At 39.1% G+C, this 17,988-nt stretch overlaps 1 protein-coding gene and 2 non-coding genes across 3 annotated transcripts; 2 read left to right on the top strand and 1 right to left on the bottom strand.

Moving 5' to 3' along the window:
* Positions 1 to 760: 760 nt before the first annotated feature.
* Positions 761 to 832, bottom strand: trnac-gca (transfer RNA cysteine (anticodon GCA)). Its single transcript has one exon. It is a non-coding gene; the product is annotated as a tRNA-Cys (tRNA).
* A 1,044-nt stretch (positions 833 to 1,876) lies between these two features.
* On the top strand, positions 1,877 to 1,948 carry trnac-gca (transfer RNA cysteine (anticodon GCA)). Its single transcript has one exon. It is a non-coding gene; the product is annotated as a tRNA-Cys (tRNA).
* Positions 1,949 to 9,294: 7,346 nt separating this feature from the next.
* On the top strand, positions 9,295 to 17,819 carry gjc1 (gap junction protein gamma 1). Its single transcript, XM_053338053.1, has 2 exons — positions 9,295 to 9,349; positions 16,308 to 17,819. Exon 2 carries the CDS (start codon positions 16,362 to 16,364, stop codon positions 17,817 to 17,819), a length of 1,458 nt encoding a protein of 485 aa, XP_053194028.1. The 5' UTR covers positions 9,295 to 9,349; positions 16,308 to 16,361.
* The last annotated feature ends 169 nt before the right edge of the window (positions 17,820 to 17,988 follow it).

The raw sequence follows: 17,988 nt of genomic DNA, 5'->3' as shown, positions 1-17,988 counted from the left end.
GAAAGCAGTTTATTAAAAATGACTATCGAATGTGGGTGTGCAAAAGCAAAAAGAGTATTCCAGTCATTAATAGCCCACAATAAAATGTAATAATCCTACTTATTTAAATTACAGCACATTTGTTGGGGTGGCTTCATTAAGTAGGTGATACTCAACACTGCCTAAAATTAAAAATTGCTCCCATGGTTTGCAAGATTTTCTTCAATATATCGTCTGATTGCTCAGTTATTGCCCTGCAGATGGAGAACACGTTAACTGCCCCATGGAAGCTTAAAGAGATAAAAATAACAAGGGTAGTATTCCACATATTCCACATATGGAGTCACAACCATGATTGTATATAATATGTATTATCTACAGAGGGGGTACCAAGAGTTTAAAAGGGGGTCCTTTTATCTGCAGCTGAGTGCACTGAGCTTGAACCACATCGGCCTGACAGTTGCTAAAAGATTATTGTAAGGTGGTGGGAATAATACAGGGATCTTACGGTCTTACTTTGTAGAGTTGTTGGGTGCTAAATCATCTCTTAAAGATAGAGTAATATGAGCAAAGTGTGTAGAACGGAGATCAAACGAAATGTGCAACAATAAGATTAGTATCTATAGAAAACAGCTTGTGTAGTAGTAGTTGCGCTTATAAGCTTTAAAACTCCAAGCTTGCACACTTTTAAGGCCTTTCAACAAGCTGTAAGCCTCTCTATTATTTTCTTAAACATGCAGCGTAGCTAGGTCACACAAACTGTACGGATGGGCATAAACACAGGGGGCACCCAGAGTTGAACTGGGGACCTGTTGATCTGCAGTCAAACGCTCTACCACTGAGCTATACCCCCTTCACATACTGCATATAGTTCATATGGGGAAATGCATCTGACTAAATGTCCTATTTAATGCTGTTTTCCACCCACAAACCTTCCTGTATGGAAGCCTATTGGAGACTTTATTAAAACGATCACGTAAACTTGAAAAGGAAAATATAATTCCACAATAGGATTATAATTTTCCATATGTGTTATATGAGTGAACTCATATAGGTGTCATATGACTATATTAAAATGAAAATGGAAAAACTGTTTGACATTGAATTTCTAAAGATCTCGCTGTACAGTGGGCAACAGTCACATGTTAATTCAAATTTGAAATTTAAAATGAAATATAAATAATATCATCTGATTTCCTACTTATACAAGTCACAATTAAAACTAATTAAATTCTAGCTATTAAAAAAATGACATGTAAACTTTTTTTTTTTAATGCTAAAAAGTGAAATTGAGCAAATTGGATTACCGCATTTTTTACTCAAATGACATGCATATGTAGAAATTATAATGCTATTGTGGAATTACATTTTCATTTTCAGGTTTACATGATCATTTTAATATAGTCTCTTAAAAGCTTCCATACTTCTGAGTCCATGCATATGTTCACCCATGAGCATGTGAGTCTCTTAACTGAATGTTAGTGCATGATAATTAACATGTGTTTGTGGAGATACTGTAGACTCTGTTCAGTCTGTGTTAATTAATTTGCTCCATGCTAATTATGGACAAGAATCAGTTTAAGGGTTTAATATTCCCAAGGACATTTTTTACAGTTAAGGGTTAAACATAGTATAAACACTAGCGAGGGAAATACACCAACCGTATAATAACTGTGGTCAATCAATCAAGTGTAGTTTAAAGGAGATTAGTGAAGAATTATAACAATGAAACAGTGAAAATGTAAAATGATGACATGACTCTATTAACAGAATGCTGTTTTCAAGCTAAGATTCAGAAATGTATACATGTGTCCACTCATGCTTTATCCCCTATACTGTAGGCCATGGCTCGGACAAAAAGCAGCTCGATAGAAAGCTTTCTTTTGTTTATGTAGGAGGGGGTATAGCTCAGTGGTAGAGCATTTGACTGCAGATCAAGAGGTCCCCAGTTCAACTCTGGGTGCCCCCTATGGGACCATTTATGTCCATAACTAAATCTCATATGGGTGACACATTTTGTACACTGATTCTGCTTAGGTTTCCATTGTAAACCTTTATGGAGAGGCTACGCTCACATACAACTAGCAGGAATCTGAGTGCTGACAGTGAGATTGAAAACAATTGGCATAAAACACAGAACATTTTGTAACATCTCAGTCACAGGTGTCAAACTATGCACTACAGTGTGTTCTGACATTCTACAGGTTTCCGCTCCCAGCCAGACACTACAAATCATGCTGCAGGTGATAAATTCCTCCTCTCTGATTGCAACATTTAGGTTTTGATTGATTGTTTTTCCACCCAGAAACGCTGGCAGTCAAACTGTCTACATGAGCATGACAAGAAATGTGATCCGAAATCTGTTGTTCAACCTGCAGTAGCCACAATAACCACATTTTTTGTTGTTGTTTGAGGCAACTATTCCTGCAATTAAACAGAAGAAGGCGAACCACAAATGAACGGTATGAGGGTCAATTATTTATTGACCAGATGACAGAAGAATTTGCAGGCTGAACCAAGAGTTTAACTGGGGCCCTCTTGATATGCAGTTATTCATCAATGCTTGATGTGTTTATATTTAGACTCCTCTAGCATTATAATATGTTGTCTGACTAATGACTTACAGCAAATGTTATTTACCTTAAGTTCTATCATTTCCTTTATGCTCATTATAACAAAATGTCACATATGATTAAACACATTCAGCTAATTAATGATACAGCTAAAACCCAATACAGTGGATTCACTGAAGAAACCATTTCACTTACCCAAATTAGCCTATTGATATTCTAGTAATTTGAATTGCATTAATATAAATAATATCTGCCAATTTATATAATTAACACAATTAATTAATACATAATACAGTAAATTGACAATTAATTGATCCACTTTCCTATCTTACAGGTAATAAGGGTGCTTTTGATATGGGCCTTTCACAGATATATCAGTATCGGCATACACGTTTTCTGATATGCACCGATATGAAAACTTTTTACATAACATATAATGCAGAAAATGATGCTTGGGGTAATTTAGACATGGTGTCATTACATAGTTTGTCCAACAGAGTGCGCTCCATTGTTCACAATACTATCAGCACTGTCTGCAGCATGTGAGGCGGAGTTGCATCAGAACAAATGGTATTGTGGAGACAACAATGAGTTTGTGAAATCCATACTCTTAAGTTAATAAACAATGACTCCATCATTTTTCCCTTATAATATAACATCAAGTCGGTCTCTGACAATTTGGCTCATGCTTTTCACGTGTTGGCTATGTTAGCAGTTAGTCCAGTCAGTAATGTAGCAGACTGAAAGGTTAGCATCAGAGCATCTTTCTGCAGCTCAACAGACAAAGGTGCGATAGTGGAAGCTAATGTGTGAACATGCATTCACAGCAAACAGTTTTGTTCAGGACTCGCAGTTCGGTAACTTTTGTCCTCCAACTGAATAATTACAGTTGTTACATTTACTAAAGTTGAAATATCAACATCTGGTTTTCCACCGTTGAAAGTTTCCCCTGAATGTGTGCAGTTGTACCATCGCTGCTGCTCTTCATCTCTTCGCTCAGCAGCAGCAAACCATGAGTTACTGTTAGCGACCGTTAAAGTTAGCCTACACATGAACAGTGAAATATTGCTAAAGATGATTTTTTTTTGATAAACAAGAAAAAAAGGCATTTAAGATTTGAGTTCAATCAATTGAAATAATGACTGATACTGCACTGATGTTTATTTAGCTATTTTATTTTCATTTATTCTTTATTTTCTCAATGTTCATTTCTAGAATTGTTTAACAATGTATAATGTTGAATATCCTTCATTACTTGTTAAATAAAGCAGCCTCCTTAGTACCTTTGCCTAGTTATATCAGTGCAAAATCTATGAACAATCCACATAGAAAAGGTCTCAAAAATTCACTATATCGAATTTGTCCACTCTAAAAACAGCATGGTTTCAAATATCCCATATTGGCCAGGCTCTAAACAGCATGGATCAACCCTTATTAAGCAATAAACAATGTTACAATAAAACATTTAACAGTGCATAAATTAACAATGACTATATGCAAATGCTCTACCACTCAACTATACCACCTAGAGATTGAGTGTATATACACTGTAATAAAATAAACAGATTGTAGAGAATAAATAAATGAATAAATAATAGTGTTTGGGCAATTGTGGATGTCTTTAATTCACATATTAAATCATATGATCATATGTTATCTTCTTGGAACAAAAGCAAATCTCCTAATGGTGTTATTACAAAAGGAGTAGTCAGCCTATACTAAATATGAACTTCTCTGGCTTCATCAGCAATATGAATAACTTGAACAAAGCTTGGTGACATTTAATGAATACTACACCCACACACTTGGATTTTAATGATACTCACTGCTGTCTGTTGGGGTTGGGCTTAAAGTAACAGAAGTTGTAAGCTTTCACAAGCTTATCCTGAGCGTCCTCTCATCAGACCAAACTCCACAGATTCAGTGTAATATCACAAGGCTCCACTATAGTTGTTGTTGTTGTCATCAATATATCACTGCAGTTTGCCAATTTTAGTGTTTATGTTTCCAGATACCACCCCCATGCTGTGACTCTGTGTATGTAGAATGGTATGTGACTATGAGGTATTTAGAGCACAGGTTGTAGTGATAGTGTTTTCACTGGTTTGCGGGAAGTCAGTCCTCAAAAACTTTACCATCAGGAAGTTGCCTTTCAAATACAGCTTTACCCAAACACATCTTATTGTCATACTATTCCCTGAAGTCCTCATTTCATGATGATTCCCAGGCTTGACGCACATTAATAACAACCCGTCAGTCTACAACTGTAATAGAGAGATTTCTGTGATGGCTTGAGTGGACAACGGACAAATCTGTCACTCAAGCCTCTTCTTAATAGTGCTTTGATGTTTACATAGACACTTCGCTGCCAAATGAGCCAAATTAACTTGGATTATGAAGACAGGCTGAGGGATTATGGGAGTTAAGCAACCACAGTCGTCCCAATCCATCTAGGCAGTCTGTTTTTTTGACATATTGATATGACACATAGTTTGGTTTGTTTTTTTAAATTTGAAGGCTGCATATATGTGCCCAGAATATTAAATCTTCCAATCATGAACAAGATTTATCAGTTTGTGAAGTCTTCTATGCCTATATTCATGTATGAGACAAGCTTCTAATGCAGTGAATGCAATTAAATCTAAAGCTGTGGTACACCATGGGAAAGGAAATGTTTACATTTACATGTAATATACATATATTACATATACCTCAAACTGCATATAATAACTTTAGATATTTATGTGTTTCCCTTAAGACATTAATGCCCATCGTCGATCTTTTTCTTCTTCTATTATTATTACTGTCAGACATCTGCAGATATAATGCAGATGTTTCCTTTATATCTCTTTATTTGTTTTTTTACAGATAATAATCTGGCTTCCTTTCAGTAAGCACCAGGCTACACAACTTAACCAGCATGACAGGATTTTGACTTTGTTAGATCTTTATCTGAATGAGTCTTTATCTGAGTGTTTAATGAAAGACAGAGTTCATATTAAAATGCCAGCCAGAGTCAACCAACCTAGTACTGCATCATTAACTCTGTTGTATTATCTCTGTAGGAAGTCAGCACTTTATACCATGCTTAGAGCAGCTGCAGCTTACGGACAGCTAATATTTTGATGCTCCATTGAAGATAAATGAGATCATGATTGTAAGTTGGCAGAGGTCAGAAAAGTCTGTAAAGAGTTACTGGAGGCTACTATGACAGCAGGAAGAGGGGCACCACAGGAGCTGTCTGAACAGCTAGTCATAAATTGAAGCAGTGAAACTGTGGTAAATTAACAATAGTACACTCAAGGTTATGCTGTGCTGTAGTTGAACTGTAGATCAGTAATTGCTGTTCAGTACTCGCTCTTCTGTACTGCTCAGGCACCAATAGATCAAGATGGTAGCTGTAATGGTGATGAACCTGTTTAACCTGGCTTTTGTTTAAGAATCGTTTATAGTCTTTTTATTCTATTTGTTTTGATGTTTTAAAATGTTGCTCTACTTTATTTTGTCATTTTATTATTATTATCATTCTATAAGTGTTATCTTCTTATAGATTTTATTCATCTGTTACTTTGGATCTCTTTTTTTAACCTAGTTTTAGTCTAGCTTTTATTAAAATGTTTCCCTTTTTGGTCTTTTTTATATATTATAACCTAGTTTTTACTCTAACTTTTAATGCATGTTTTCTCTTATTCTTGCTTATTTTTATTTATTAATTAATTAATTTCTATTTTCTCTTACTTATTTTACAGTATTTTAAAAAAAAATTAAACGATTTTATCATTTTTATTTTCTCTTGCGTCTCAATTTAAAAAAAAAAGTTTTCTTTGTAATTTGTTCATTTTATTATTTTTCTTTATGTTGTGCTTGGTCTACACTTGCTCTGTCTTATTATCAGCTTGTCAGTCAACTGTGAAGCATTTTGAACTACATTAACTGGTATGACAGGTGCTATATAAATAAAGTTTGATTGATTGATTGATTGATTGATAAGTAGATGAGAGCTGGTTTTATACGCAGTGGGGTGGCATCCACTGAAAATCTGCTGCATGAACAGAGTGATGATGTGATGAGTTAAAGCAAATAGTCCTAATATTTCATATATTGTAGATGTATGTAGACTATAAATTATTTTGGGGAACTCTTAATCTGAAGTCTAAGCTATATCCATTTGTGTCTGAAACAAGCAGTGACAGGAAGAGGGAGTTGTTCTACTTTATGTCAGCAGAAAATTAAAGTAATAAATAATCTCTACCATCTTTGCTGGCTGAGTCTGCAAAGATGGACTCGACTGTGGCATAAACAAACAGACCCACAGATTTTTTTAAAAATAGAGTCTTTTTGTGTGTTTTACAGTATGAGTATTTTAAGTTTGAGTTTGAACATGGGGGGCATACTGAAAACTGAACAGGCAACTTCTTGATGTGCTGTGAAAGACTCATAACCCCTACAAGATAGAATAGTATGAGTGCATTAGTCCAGCACTTACATTACTGTATGGTGATATGCTCACAAGGCCAACACAACTTAATTTTAGCTCATTTTTCCCTGTGATGGTTTGGATAAATAATTATCGCCATCATCAGTCAAAACCATTATCAACACCATTCTCACACTGAGCATGGTCGTCTATAAGTATCAATATAACTGAAGAAAGGGCTTCATAAAACTACTCACATCAAAGGAGATGAGCACATCAAATTATCATGGTTATTACTGTATGAAAAACCCCCTCACCCCCCCCTGAAAAAACCCCCCAAACAAACCAAAACATCTCTCTACATATCAACTTCACATTTATGAAAAATCAAAAATTGTGCTAGCTATACATTAAAAAAAACATATGAAAGAAGCTGTGGACTTTCAGACATGATATGAATTCAAAGAGGATTTATGCCCTCCGATTTCTCAGCGTGTGATCTGTGAAATTTGACGATAGCAATTGAGCCCCCTCAGAAGAGAGAGATAAGGAAAGAGGCTGAGATAGGGCGTGCAGTCCTAATTTGAGCAACCACCACTGGTGAGTGGATTTGGACAATATCAAAACGAACATCTCTTATTGTTCATAGCGCTGCATGATTATGACTGAGAGGGCATGAGGAGGGGAAAGAGAGTGATGGAGTGAGGAGGGCATGAAGAGGCTGAAAGTGATAGAGAGGATTATGACCAAGTACTCATATTTCAGCAAGCCGAAACTACAGTATGTGTGGTTGACATCAAGTATTTAACTCAAGAACGGTCCAGGTCAACTGAGTATTTGGATATTTTCCAAATTTTTTCCCTCAGTCTCCTTTCATGACTTTTCTATTAACTTTCTGTAAAAACTTGTTGTTATTATTTCTTAGTTTGCAGTTTTTTGTCCCATCTTACAGCCTAAATTCAAAGGCATTCATAGCATGTAGTGTGTTGGTCATCAGTTAGTGGCAATACTTTGACACATTAGACTCCAGGTTTCATGTAATTTCGTGATCGATACTATACCTCGAAAAAATCCAACACCCATCTGTAATTATTTTTGATCACTTAGAAATCTTTAAGAGCATCATTAAGAGTTATCATGTTAACTTTTGATAATTGGCATAAAAGTACAGCTGAGGTTGATGGGAATGTCATTCATTTTGCAGGTATTTGGTCATAAACTAAAGTAGGCTACAGAATGAATTAAAACTTTGACCGGATGTTGAAAAGTCAGCGGATCGTCAAATTGACTTGTGATTTCAATTCATCCTTGGAAGGATATTATTATCTACCAAATATTATAGCTATCCATCCCAGAGTTGTCAAGACATTTGACTAAACACCTTAAATGTCAGCCTCATGGTGGCACTAGAGGAAAAGTGAGGGGGTCTCCAAAGTCATTAGGATACCTCATCTGGGAACCATCAAGGTCTTTAAAAAAATTATGGCAATTAATCCATAAGTAAGCAGGAGATCCACTGATATTCAGCACGTATAAGATTTTTTTTTTTAAAGGATTCCAGTGATTGTGATATTTCAGTCTGGATTGGTGGACCAATTTGTGCTATAAAGTTACTTAACAACACAGAATAGAAGCCATCAGAGGCTAGAAACTCTTTTCAGTGAAGTTCTCATTTAATTATACTCTAATAATGAATTTGGGGAGGATATAATAGTGTAAAAATGTGAAGTGTTGCACATTTAAATAGTATGATAACTGTTCAAAAACACAAAGGCTATTCTTACCATCCTGCCCTGCTCCTCACTGGTGGCCAGAGGTCTCAAAAAATCAGTGAGCTGAATATCATTTACCTCCAAAAACATTTACTTCCTTTTCCAAAACCCTATCACTGTCTGACAGCCCTAGACTTCCCCTCCCTTTGCCCCTCCAAGGGGTATTAAAATCCCCCCCACCTCCTCTCCCTCATCCCCATCATCACCACACATGCAAATGCAGATACACCCATCCCAACCCCCAACCATGACCCAGTTTGGATGGGATGAGGGGGTAAGTGAGGACCATTGTGAGTACCACAGGGAAAGAGAGGCAAGATGCTCAGCCTCCCTCATTCCTCTCCCTTTCAGGAAGCGCTCACACTTGGTTAAGCACACACACTGAGGCTCTCCATGAGAGAACGGTGGCAGAGCCGTGTGTTTTGTTTTGAGTTTTTTTGTTGTCGCGATGCCGATGTTGATTTTAGGTCAGGGCTGTTTGATGTCAGCCTAGGTTAAGGAATATGTAAAGGAGGCTAAGTGAGACAGGGAAACAGATAAAGGCATGAGGGGCCTCAGGTTGAGAGACAAAGGACACAGTACCTGGCATCTGAGAGCGAAGAAGTAGAGTGAGTATGCTGCTTCATCACTTTACTTTGCTACTTGTGTTTTGTCTCTATGTGTTTGCTTTCTTGTATTTATTAATTTGACAGTGACTCTAAGTGATGACAAAGGAATTAATCTTTCATTTATAACTGATCAGGAAGCCAAACCTCAGACCTCTTGATCAAAGGACATATATTTAATAGGTCTGGTGACAATATCTTCCTGAACTTCACTTCCTGAAGCCATTCAAACTCTTTTTGGAGAACTTTATATTGCTAATACTAAAAGCGTGTGTATTTGTTTTTAATCTCTGGATGAAGCTGAATAAAAAGCACAGATGTACAAAGAGAGGCTGCTGCTGCCTCAGAGATTCTTCCTGTAACATATGGAACTGGTTTACCGTTGTGTTTTTTTCCCTTCGGACACTGTTAATGAGGGAAATTTCAGTTTCCCACAAATACACAGGGAGAAATATTCCTTGAGAACCCGCCTCCCCCGCTGCAAAATACCAGAAGAATAACACATTCATCTGTCTCCACCAAAGACTTCCTCGTCTCAAGATCTTCTCACAGGCCGGGGTTCACGTTTGGCCACACAACAAAATGTTTTGCAGCTTCTATTTTTATCTTACGCTAGTGAGGTTTTCTTGTTCCTTTATGTCTTCCGCTACACGTTCTATAATCCAGAGGCCCAAATTGGGGTTCACTGTCTACTCTACCCTTTGGAATTTAAGGTTTATTTGTGTTTCATGGCTGCATGCATTGAGCTCTCTGCACGTAAGTTTCATTGTTTCTGTGTTTGTGTGTGTCAGTGTGAATACATGCACCAGCAACATACAATTTGGTAGAGTTTAGTCTATGAAATCGATGTGATTACCAGCGCTGATAACCCTCTGTGTGTGAACTCAACTTGATGCAAAGTCACTCTAGGCATGCATGCTTTTAATCACTTAAGGGACTCTTTTGAAGAAAGTTGCCACTCACAAAAAAACAGACATCCAGAAAATGTTGATAAGATTTCCATTTTTAGCTATGCTGGATTTTTTTTCTTCCTTTGGTGATATGAATATCTCTGAGTGCCTAACAAAGAAGCTTATCCTGTCGCTTTAGAGTAGAAGGGGAACCACAAAATAAGAAACCCCCTGTGATTTTTAAGCTGAACATTTACCAGCAGTCGGTCCTCAGCCGTGCTGTTATATTGTTATCAGGTGACCTTATTGAGACTTACACATTGGTTTTATGTGGGGTCTCTCATCATCGAAACAGCCACCATTTAATCCATATATGATAATCGGGGGTGGGGGTTATGATGGACAGATGTTTGTCCTGCTACTGTGAAAGCCGATTAGTTTGATCTGTGCAACCTGTGCGGAACAAGGTGTAGGCATCAGTGAAGCCTGGAGATGCTGCTGGCCGAACAGAGGGAGAGGCGACTGTGGTAATGACCCTCAAACAAGGACAGACGGAAGAACATCAGCTCTAACAGGACACGCTCAAAGATCTCAGTCAGCCCTCTCGTAGCTCTCTGATTCACTTGTTTTTGAGATAATATTATAGACACCAAAATCACCTATGTTTCTCCTGTTGGCTTGGGTTTACCCTGATATGAAAATCTATTGTTTAATTATAATTATTAATGTTTTTTGGATGGCAGGAGGAGCTCACAGACCATTGACAGCATATGGCACTTATACAATAGACATCATTGTCTCTGAATTTTCATCTCAAGCCAGTTAATTATTACCTACATTGTCCACTTTTTTTAAGTACTTAAGCTACAAAGCCAGCATATTAAATCTCCACTCACACTGCAGCGGGGACAGCTTCAAACTGCCACCGCCCGTTTGGGATTGTCTTTACTTTGGATCCCCACTGATTTTTTTCTTTTAAATATAAACTACAGAAATAACTCTCTAACTCAGATAGAACCATGTTTCTGAAGCAAGCAGCATAATTAACCTTTCTCTCCAGAATATGTGCTCTCTTTTTCTCACCACCTCCGCTTTCCGACTTTACAATAAAAACTGTTGAATAGCTTTTAGTTTTAGAAATGATTTATCAAAACCTTTATCTAAGTGAATACAGCAGGTTTGAGTAACAAGGTGTGAAGTTTACATGGTGACAGCAGGTAAACAGGCTGCCATTGAATCTCGCATTTTATCTTCTTTTAGACCTCAAATATGAACAAATAAATTTATATTCCCATTTATTTCATGAATCAAATCTGACATGCCATTCCAAAACCTAAAAAGTGAGGGATTGGCATTATTTTTGCACATTTGACAAAAATTACAACTATTCCTGGTGAAATTATTGCAGAGCAACCTAGTACCTTTTATACAGCTTTCCAGTGCTATGCTTAATTATGTATATTTTATGTATATAAATGTGTAGCAGCAGGGAAGCAAAATGGTAAATAAATACAGTAAGTTATCTGGTATTACCACTATAGACTTGTATTTAATAACTTTAACAGTGAATCTACAGGAACATTTTAGAATAATGTATAATTGTAAAAGGTTGTGGGAATCTATTGCTTCAAGTACCACATTTGGATACTTCCTGATTTTTACTATTGAAGGCTGAGGGGCATAATATATAACATTCAGTATTTCAGTATGAGGGGAAGTTTAGTGCTGCTGTGATCATGGAAAAGATCTTTTTCCAGTAAGTAAGAGACTCTAGAGAAAGACAAATCATTAAAAGTTGCACACAAACCACAGAAAGAAATCGCAATCACATAAAAGTGTAAGGTCAAAATGAGGAGTGTTTTAAAGGCAGCAGTCCAGCAGTAGATCAGCAGGATGAGGCGCCAATTCAATTTTGGCTGAAGAAAACGCTGATGGTTTCTTGTATTGAATCTGCCTTCAGATATTTACAATCACTTTAAAAAAACAGTGAAAGAAAAGATCTATTTGATTATTAGCATGAGGATGAAGGAAAGTGAGGAAATGTTAACCCCAAACCTGGACTGACGTTCATGCGGCTGCTGTGTCTTTGCTGGTGTGTGTTTTCTATGAGTGAGTACTGCGTAGAGATGAAATTGATCCAATAACTGAATACTAGCTGCATCTGCTTTTAACATATCAACCATAAAATACATACAGAAGATCACATTATGTACAATAATAGTTTAATTGACCAATTAAATAGGTTTCATTTGTCTATACATGTACGTGTTAGTACGCTTCACTTGATTAAAGTTCAACCACATGCTAATAAATCCATTACTCTTATATACTCATACACACTCATTAGAGCTTTTTCTGCTATCTACAGTACATTCTTTATCCAAGCTGCCCTTTGGCCTGTGTCTATTAATATGAATGTGGCTTTGTGTGTGCGTGTGTGTGTGTGTGTGTGTGTGTGTGTGTGTGTGTGTGTGTGTGTGTGTGTGTGTGTCTGTGTCTGTGTGTGTGTGTGTGTGTGTGTGTGTGTGTGTGTGTGTGTGTGTGTTTATGCATGTAGGTATCTGCATATATCAAAGCCTAGCAGGGATATGCAATATGAATACAAGCAAAGAAAGAGAGAGAGGGTTTTATTAACAATGTGGTTTATTAAAAAAATATGAATGAGTTTAGTCCAGCGAAAGAGCCAGAAAAAGCTTTATAGTAGATTATGTACATTTGTGTGTTTAAATTTGTGTTAAAATTTTTATCTCTAGTTTTTTCATGATTCTAAATATTATTCTTTATTTCACACTAATGTTTTAGCACTGCCTCAAGAGTATGCTACCCTGCATTTCATTGCACTTATTTAATAAGCATGTGACATAAAAACCTTTGAATCTTTAATATTTTTAACCTAAAAAAAATTAAGAGAAGGGTCACATTAACACAAAAAAGACACTAGAAAAGCACGTCAGAAATTAAGTACCAAAATGTTGCTTTGAATAGGGAATAGTGCTACTTATGTTCTTATTGAGATAGTTGCTTTTTATCTCATTATCCAAACATTTGGCTCAAGACATATCTTAAAGACCTCTTCAGGTTTCACAGCCACAAAACCTTAATGTAATATACATCTATACATTCTTATATGCAACATTTCTAATATATATATTCCACATAGCATAGGAAGCAGAGAAATGCCACAAATTTAAAGTTTATCCCCATACCTTTATCTCCAATGTTAGTATTTGTCAAACCAAGTGCTTGCACACCTGTTACGTACCTTCACCTGTTGCTGCGGAGAACTCTGTTACGCAATTACAACCCTTATCCTTTTGCAGTTGTGCCATGCACTGGTCGGGGGTTTGTCCCATGGTGGGCTCATTCCCCTGGTGTCCCTCCCAAGCCCAGGGCTCGAGCGCCATGTCCGCATGATGAGTCATTATAGTGAATAAGGAGCATTCATAGTCATGCTGCTTTTGCATACAGTAATGTTTGGGGCTTTACATCCAGTGCTTTGTGAGACTGATGCACCTGCAAGTGTGTGTGTATGTGTGTTTATGTTTTTGTGTGTGTGTGTGTGTGTGTGTGTGTGCCTATCTGAATGTGAGTCTCAGTGAATCCCGAGGGATGGGAGCCAGTGACTGAGGGCATCCCTCTAGTGATGCTAACTGTAATATTAACTGTCTGTTTGAGTCTGCATGTGAAGTTGTGATGTGGAGAGTTTGCCCCTCCGGACATGAACTTTTTGACCTTTGACCTTGTGCTATGCTGGTAGGGCTATGAGCCATGTCATTGATTCAGAAGTATCAAAGAGACCCTCAATTACACAGTCATGACCTTCTGGACTTGTGGTTATTGAGCCACTGATCCTCACTGTGACTTCTTTCATAGCTCAATAGTAGTCTCCTATTTTATAATATCAAAGTAGAAATAAAGTGGATTTTTTTCCTTTTCTTACTTTGGAACCAAAATCTGGTGCATTTTATTGATGTTTTCACGTGTGACATGATTTCCGCCAATTTGCTGTTCATTGTTTATCTCAGAGTAATGGGCAGGAGGCCTGCTTGCTGTGTCTGTGTGGTGCTATTCAGGAGGCTGACTCATCCTGGTAACTTAATGCACAGAGTCAGCTTCTTACCCCTAACTGCCCCACTAGCTCACGCAGACATAAATTGGATGAGAAAGCAAAGTGCCAGGTTATATGTAGCTAAGGTAGCAGGAGTATAAAGCCCAGGCAGCTGGGTGCCTGGGCTGGAGCGTCTTTTCTGGTCAGGAGGGTTTATGACAGCTGCTGGTACGGAAACTACTATGAAAGAAGAACAAAGTTTCATTTAAGTACCTCTATGTCTAGTGAATTTGCAAGGGCTGTTTCTGGAGTGAGCATGCCTAAAATATGACTATGAATATGAAAACTTTTACTTTGAAAACATAGAACTGAATGCCATCTTTAACATTATAAATAGCCAGAAAGTCAAATAAGTAATCCAAAAAGAAAGCACTTATCATAGAAAATACAACATAGAAAATATATGCTTAATGTGCAGGTGAGGTAGAAAAACACATATCAAAGCAGTTTAATCTGTGCAGCTGACTGTTTGACTGCAATAAAATCTGGATATTATTAGCAAAAGGACAACTGTGGAGCAGAGTAAGAGTTATATAAAGAAATGCTAGGATGTAATGCGGGTAAAGTCAGACCGAGCTCGACCATGGAAGGACACTGCTATGACTCTGTGTGCTTGTGGCAGCCTCTCACTCTGCTTTGGCCATGTGCTGCTTACTCATACATGACAGTCACAGACGCTCACAGTTTGCACTCTCAACACAAAGACATTACCGCTTAGGCTGATTGCTGTACGCCAGTGATACTCGTACTGGACTGTGCATGTACTGTACATACAGAGGATTCCTGAGATCTATCTCCTGTGTCCCAGCTTTGTCCTTATATGGTCAGAGTGATCAATACTAGACACATGCTTCATCACAAGCCTTCTTCAAAACATTCCCGCCCTCTCCACTTCTACTGGAGACACAAAACAGAGGGCTGGGAGCTCCTGCTTGTCTCCTACAGCTACATTTTCCCCTCTCACTGTAGCTGCAGCTCCACCTCCAGTTTCTACTAAGCTCTCAACCTGCTTGGTAAGGATATCGTCCCTGGAAGCCCTTTAAACCGAACCTAAGCTAGTATTCATGGTTGGATTTTCCTCTCAGTCTAGCTGACAATAAGCCATGCACTATTGCGGCTTCATAAGGGGGAGAGATCTGTGGAGGTGTCATATTCATCCCCCAAAGCCGCCCTGAGGGACAGCAGTGTTTGGGTTCAGCTCCACTGCCTGAGCTAATGTGGGTCTGCTGTCTAACTCCCCGCTCCAATGGTTTGTGCCTGGCCACCTGCTGATTCTGCTGGTTTGGATGGACTGCCTGGAGCCCAGACATAACCTACATAGGCAACATGTCCCTCTTCCTAAAGCGTGCTCAAATGAACACACACACATACATATGAGCACGACACAGCACAGCACAATGCCATTTACCTCCCAACCAGAACAAACCAGTCAAGTTAATACAATCCAGAAACTGTACCTCACACAGAAGAAGGCTCACTAAGAGGATTTATTTCTTCAAAAAGAGATAGGCTGTTAAATAAAGTGTGTGTGTATTTGGTGATAGTGGATTCCCTATTTGGATTATTTCACTGCCTTCTCAGTGCTGCTTGATGGTATTTTTAATACCGATATCCTCTTTCTACCCTGTTTGGTCTTCTAATTCCCTAAAAAGCTCAAACTTGATGGCAACCTCACTGAGCTCTAAACTCTATGTGTGCATGTATACTGTAAGCAACAGATCAAATGACGGATATATTGATTGGCTAAGCTCAGAGAGGAAAACTTGGTTCAATTATTTTGTCACTCGTTTTCACAACTTGCTGCTAAAATTACATACAAATTCAGAAAAATCTTACTTATGGCTTTGATCACATTTCGAATTGTTTTATACATTTTAGTGGAAGAATTGTTTTTATTGTGAACTCATATTGTCTTCCTGTCTCCCTTTTCTCTTCCCCTTTCTCCCTTCTTTACTGTCTCCAGAGTCTGTGAGCAGGTGAGAGAGGGACACTGTCTGCCCCACTGTCCAGCGACACCATGAGCTGGAGCTTCCTCACGCGGCTGCTGGAGGAGATCCACAACCACTCCACCTTCGTGGGGAAGCTGTGGCTCACCGTGCTCATCGTCTTCCGCATCGTTCTCACTGCTGTTGGGGGAGAATCCATCTACTATGATGAACAGAGCAAGTTTGTCTGTAACTCAGGCCAGCCAGGTTGCGAGAATGTCTGCTACGATGCCTTCGCCCCTCTATCTCATGTCCGCTTCTGGGTCTTCCAGATCATCTTGGTGGCAATGCCTTCTCTCATGTACATGGGATATGCTGTCAATAAGATTGCACGATTAGATGAAGCCAAAGGAGGCGCTGGTTCTGCTGCTGTTCGAACAGGAGGCGGTGGCTACACACACAGGAAGCCCAGGAAAATCTGCTTTGGAGCGCGCCAGCACCGGGGCATTGAAGAGACCGAGGAGGACCAGGAGGATGATCCCATGATCTATGAGGTGCCAGAGATTGAGCCTCCAAAAAGGCCACGGGATCCACTGCAACCTGCACCCAGACCCAAAGTCCGCCATGATGGCCGCAAACGTATCCAAGATGAGGGGCTGATGCGGGTCTATGTCTTGCAGCTGGTGACTCGCACAGTCCTGGAAGCAGGGTTCTTAGCAGGCCAGTATTTGCTGTATGGGTTTCGTGTGATGCCAGTGTTCGTGTGCTCGGGTAAACCTTGTCCCCACAGCGTTGACTGCTTTGTGTCACGGCCTACTGAGAAGACCATCTTCCTGCGCATCATGTATGGTGTAACTGTGCTCTGCCTCACACTCAATATTTGGGAAATGCTCCATTTGGGGATTGGTACCATCTGTGACATTCTTCGCCGTCGGCGCTGCCCACCGCAAGAGGACGAGTACCAGTTGGGCTTGCTGGGAACCACCGGGGGTGTGGAGGGCTCAGTAGGGGGGACAGGGCAGGAAGCAGGTTCTGAGGGAGGAGTGGGTGGAGACGGGGCTGCAGATTATGTTGGCTACCCTTTTTCGTGGAACACCCCATCTGCTCCACCAGGCTACAACATTGTGGTAAAACCAGAGCAGATGCCCTACACAGACCTTAGCAACGCAAAGATGGCATGCAAGCAAAACCGGGCAAACATTGCACAAGAGGAGCAGCAGCAGTTTGGTAGCAATGAGGATAATTTCCCAACTGGAGGGGAGGCCCGTGTGGCTCTGAACAAAGACATGATCCAGCAAGCTCATGAGCAACTAGAGGCCGCCATTCAGGCCTATAGTCAGCAGCACCGGGCAGAGGAGCAGCTTGGGGACAACCAGGACGATAAGCCCCAGAGTAACATCATCCAGGCTCAACCACAGCCACAGGCGCAGACTCAGAAGGAGCGTAAGCATAGACTCAAGCACGGTAAAGGAGGCAGCAGTGGAGGAGGCAGCAGCAGCAACAGCAGCAGCAGCAAATCAGGAGAGGGCAAGCCCTCTGTATGGATTTAAACACAGAAATAGTGACATTTATTGCAAACATGTATATATTAGGGATTAGATGACAAGCTGTTGCAATCTTTCTTGGATACTTAAACACCACAGTGCCTTAAAGAATCCTGCAAGCTGGAGAACATGTGTTTTTGTGTACTAAGGTGTGTAAAAAAAAAACGTGATGTTG

This window comes from Scomber japonicus, chromosome 18, assembly GCF_027409825.1.
Source record: "Scomber japonicus isolate fScoJap1 chromosome 18, fScoJap1.pri, whole genome shotgun sequence".
Classification (NCBI taxonomy): Eukaryota; Metazoa; Chordata; class Actinopteri; order Scombriformes; family Scombridae; genus Scomber; species Scomber japonicus.
This window is presented reverse-complemented; position numbering and strand designations above follow the sequence as displayed.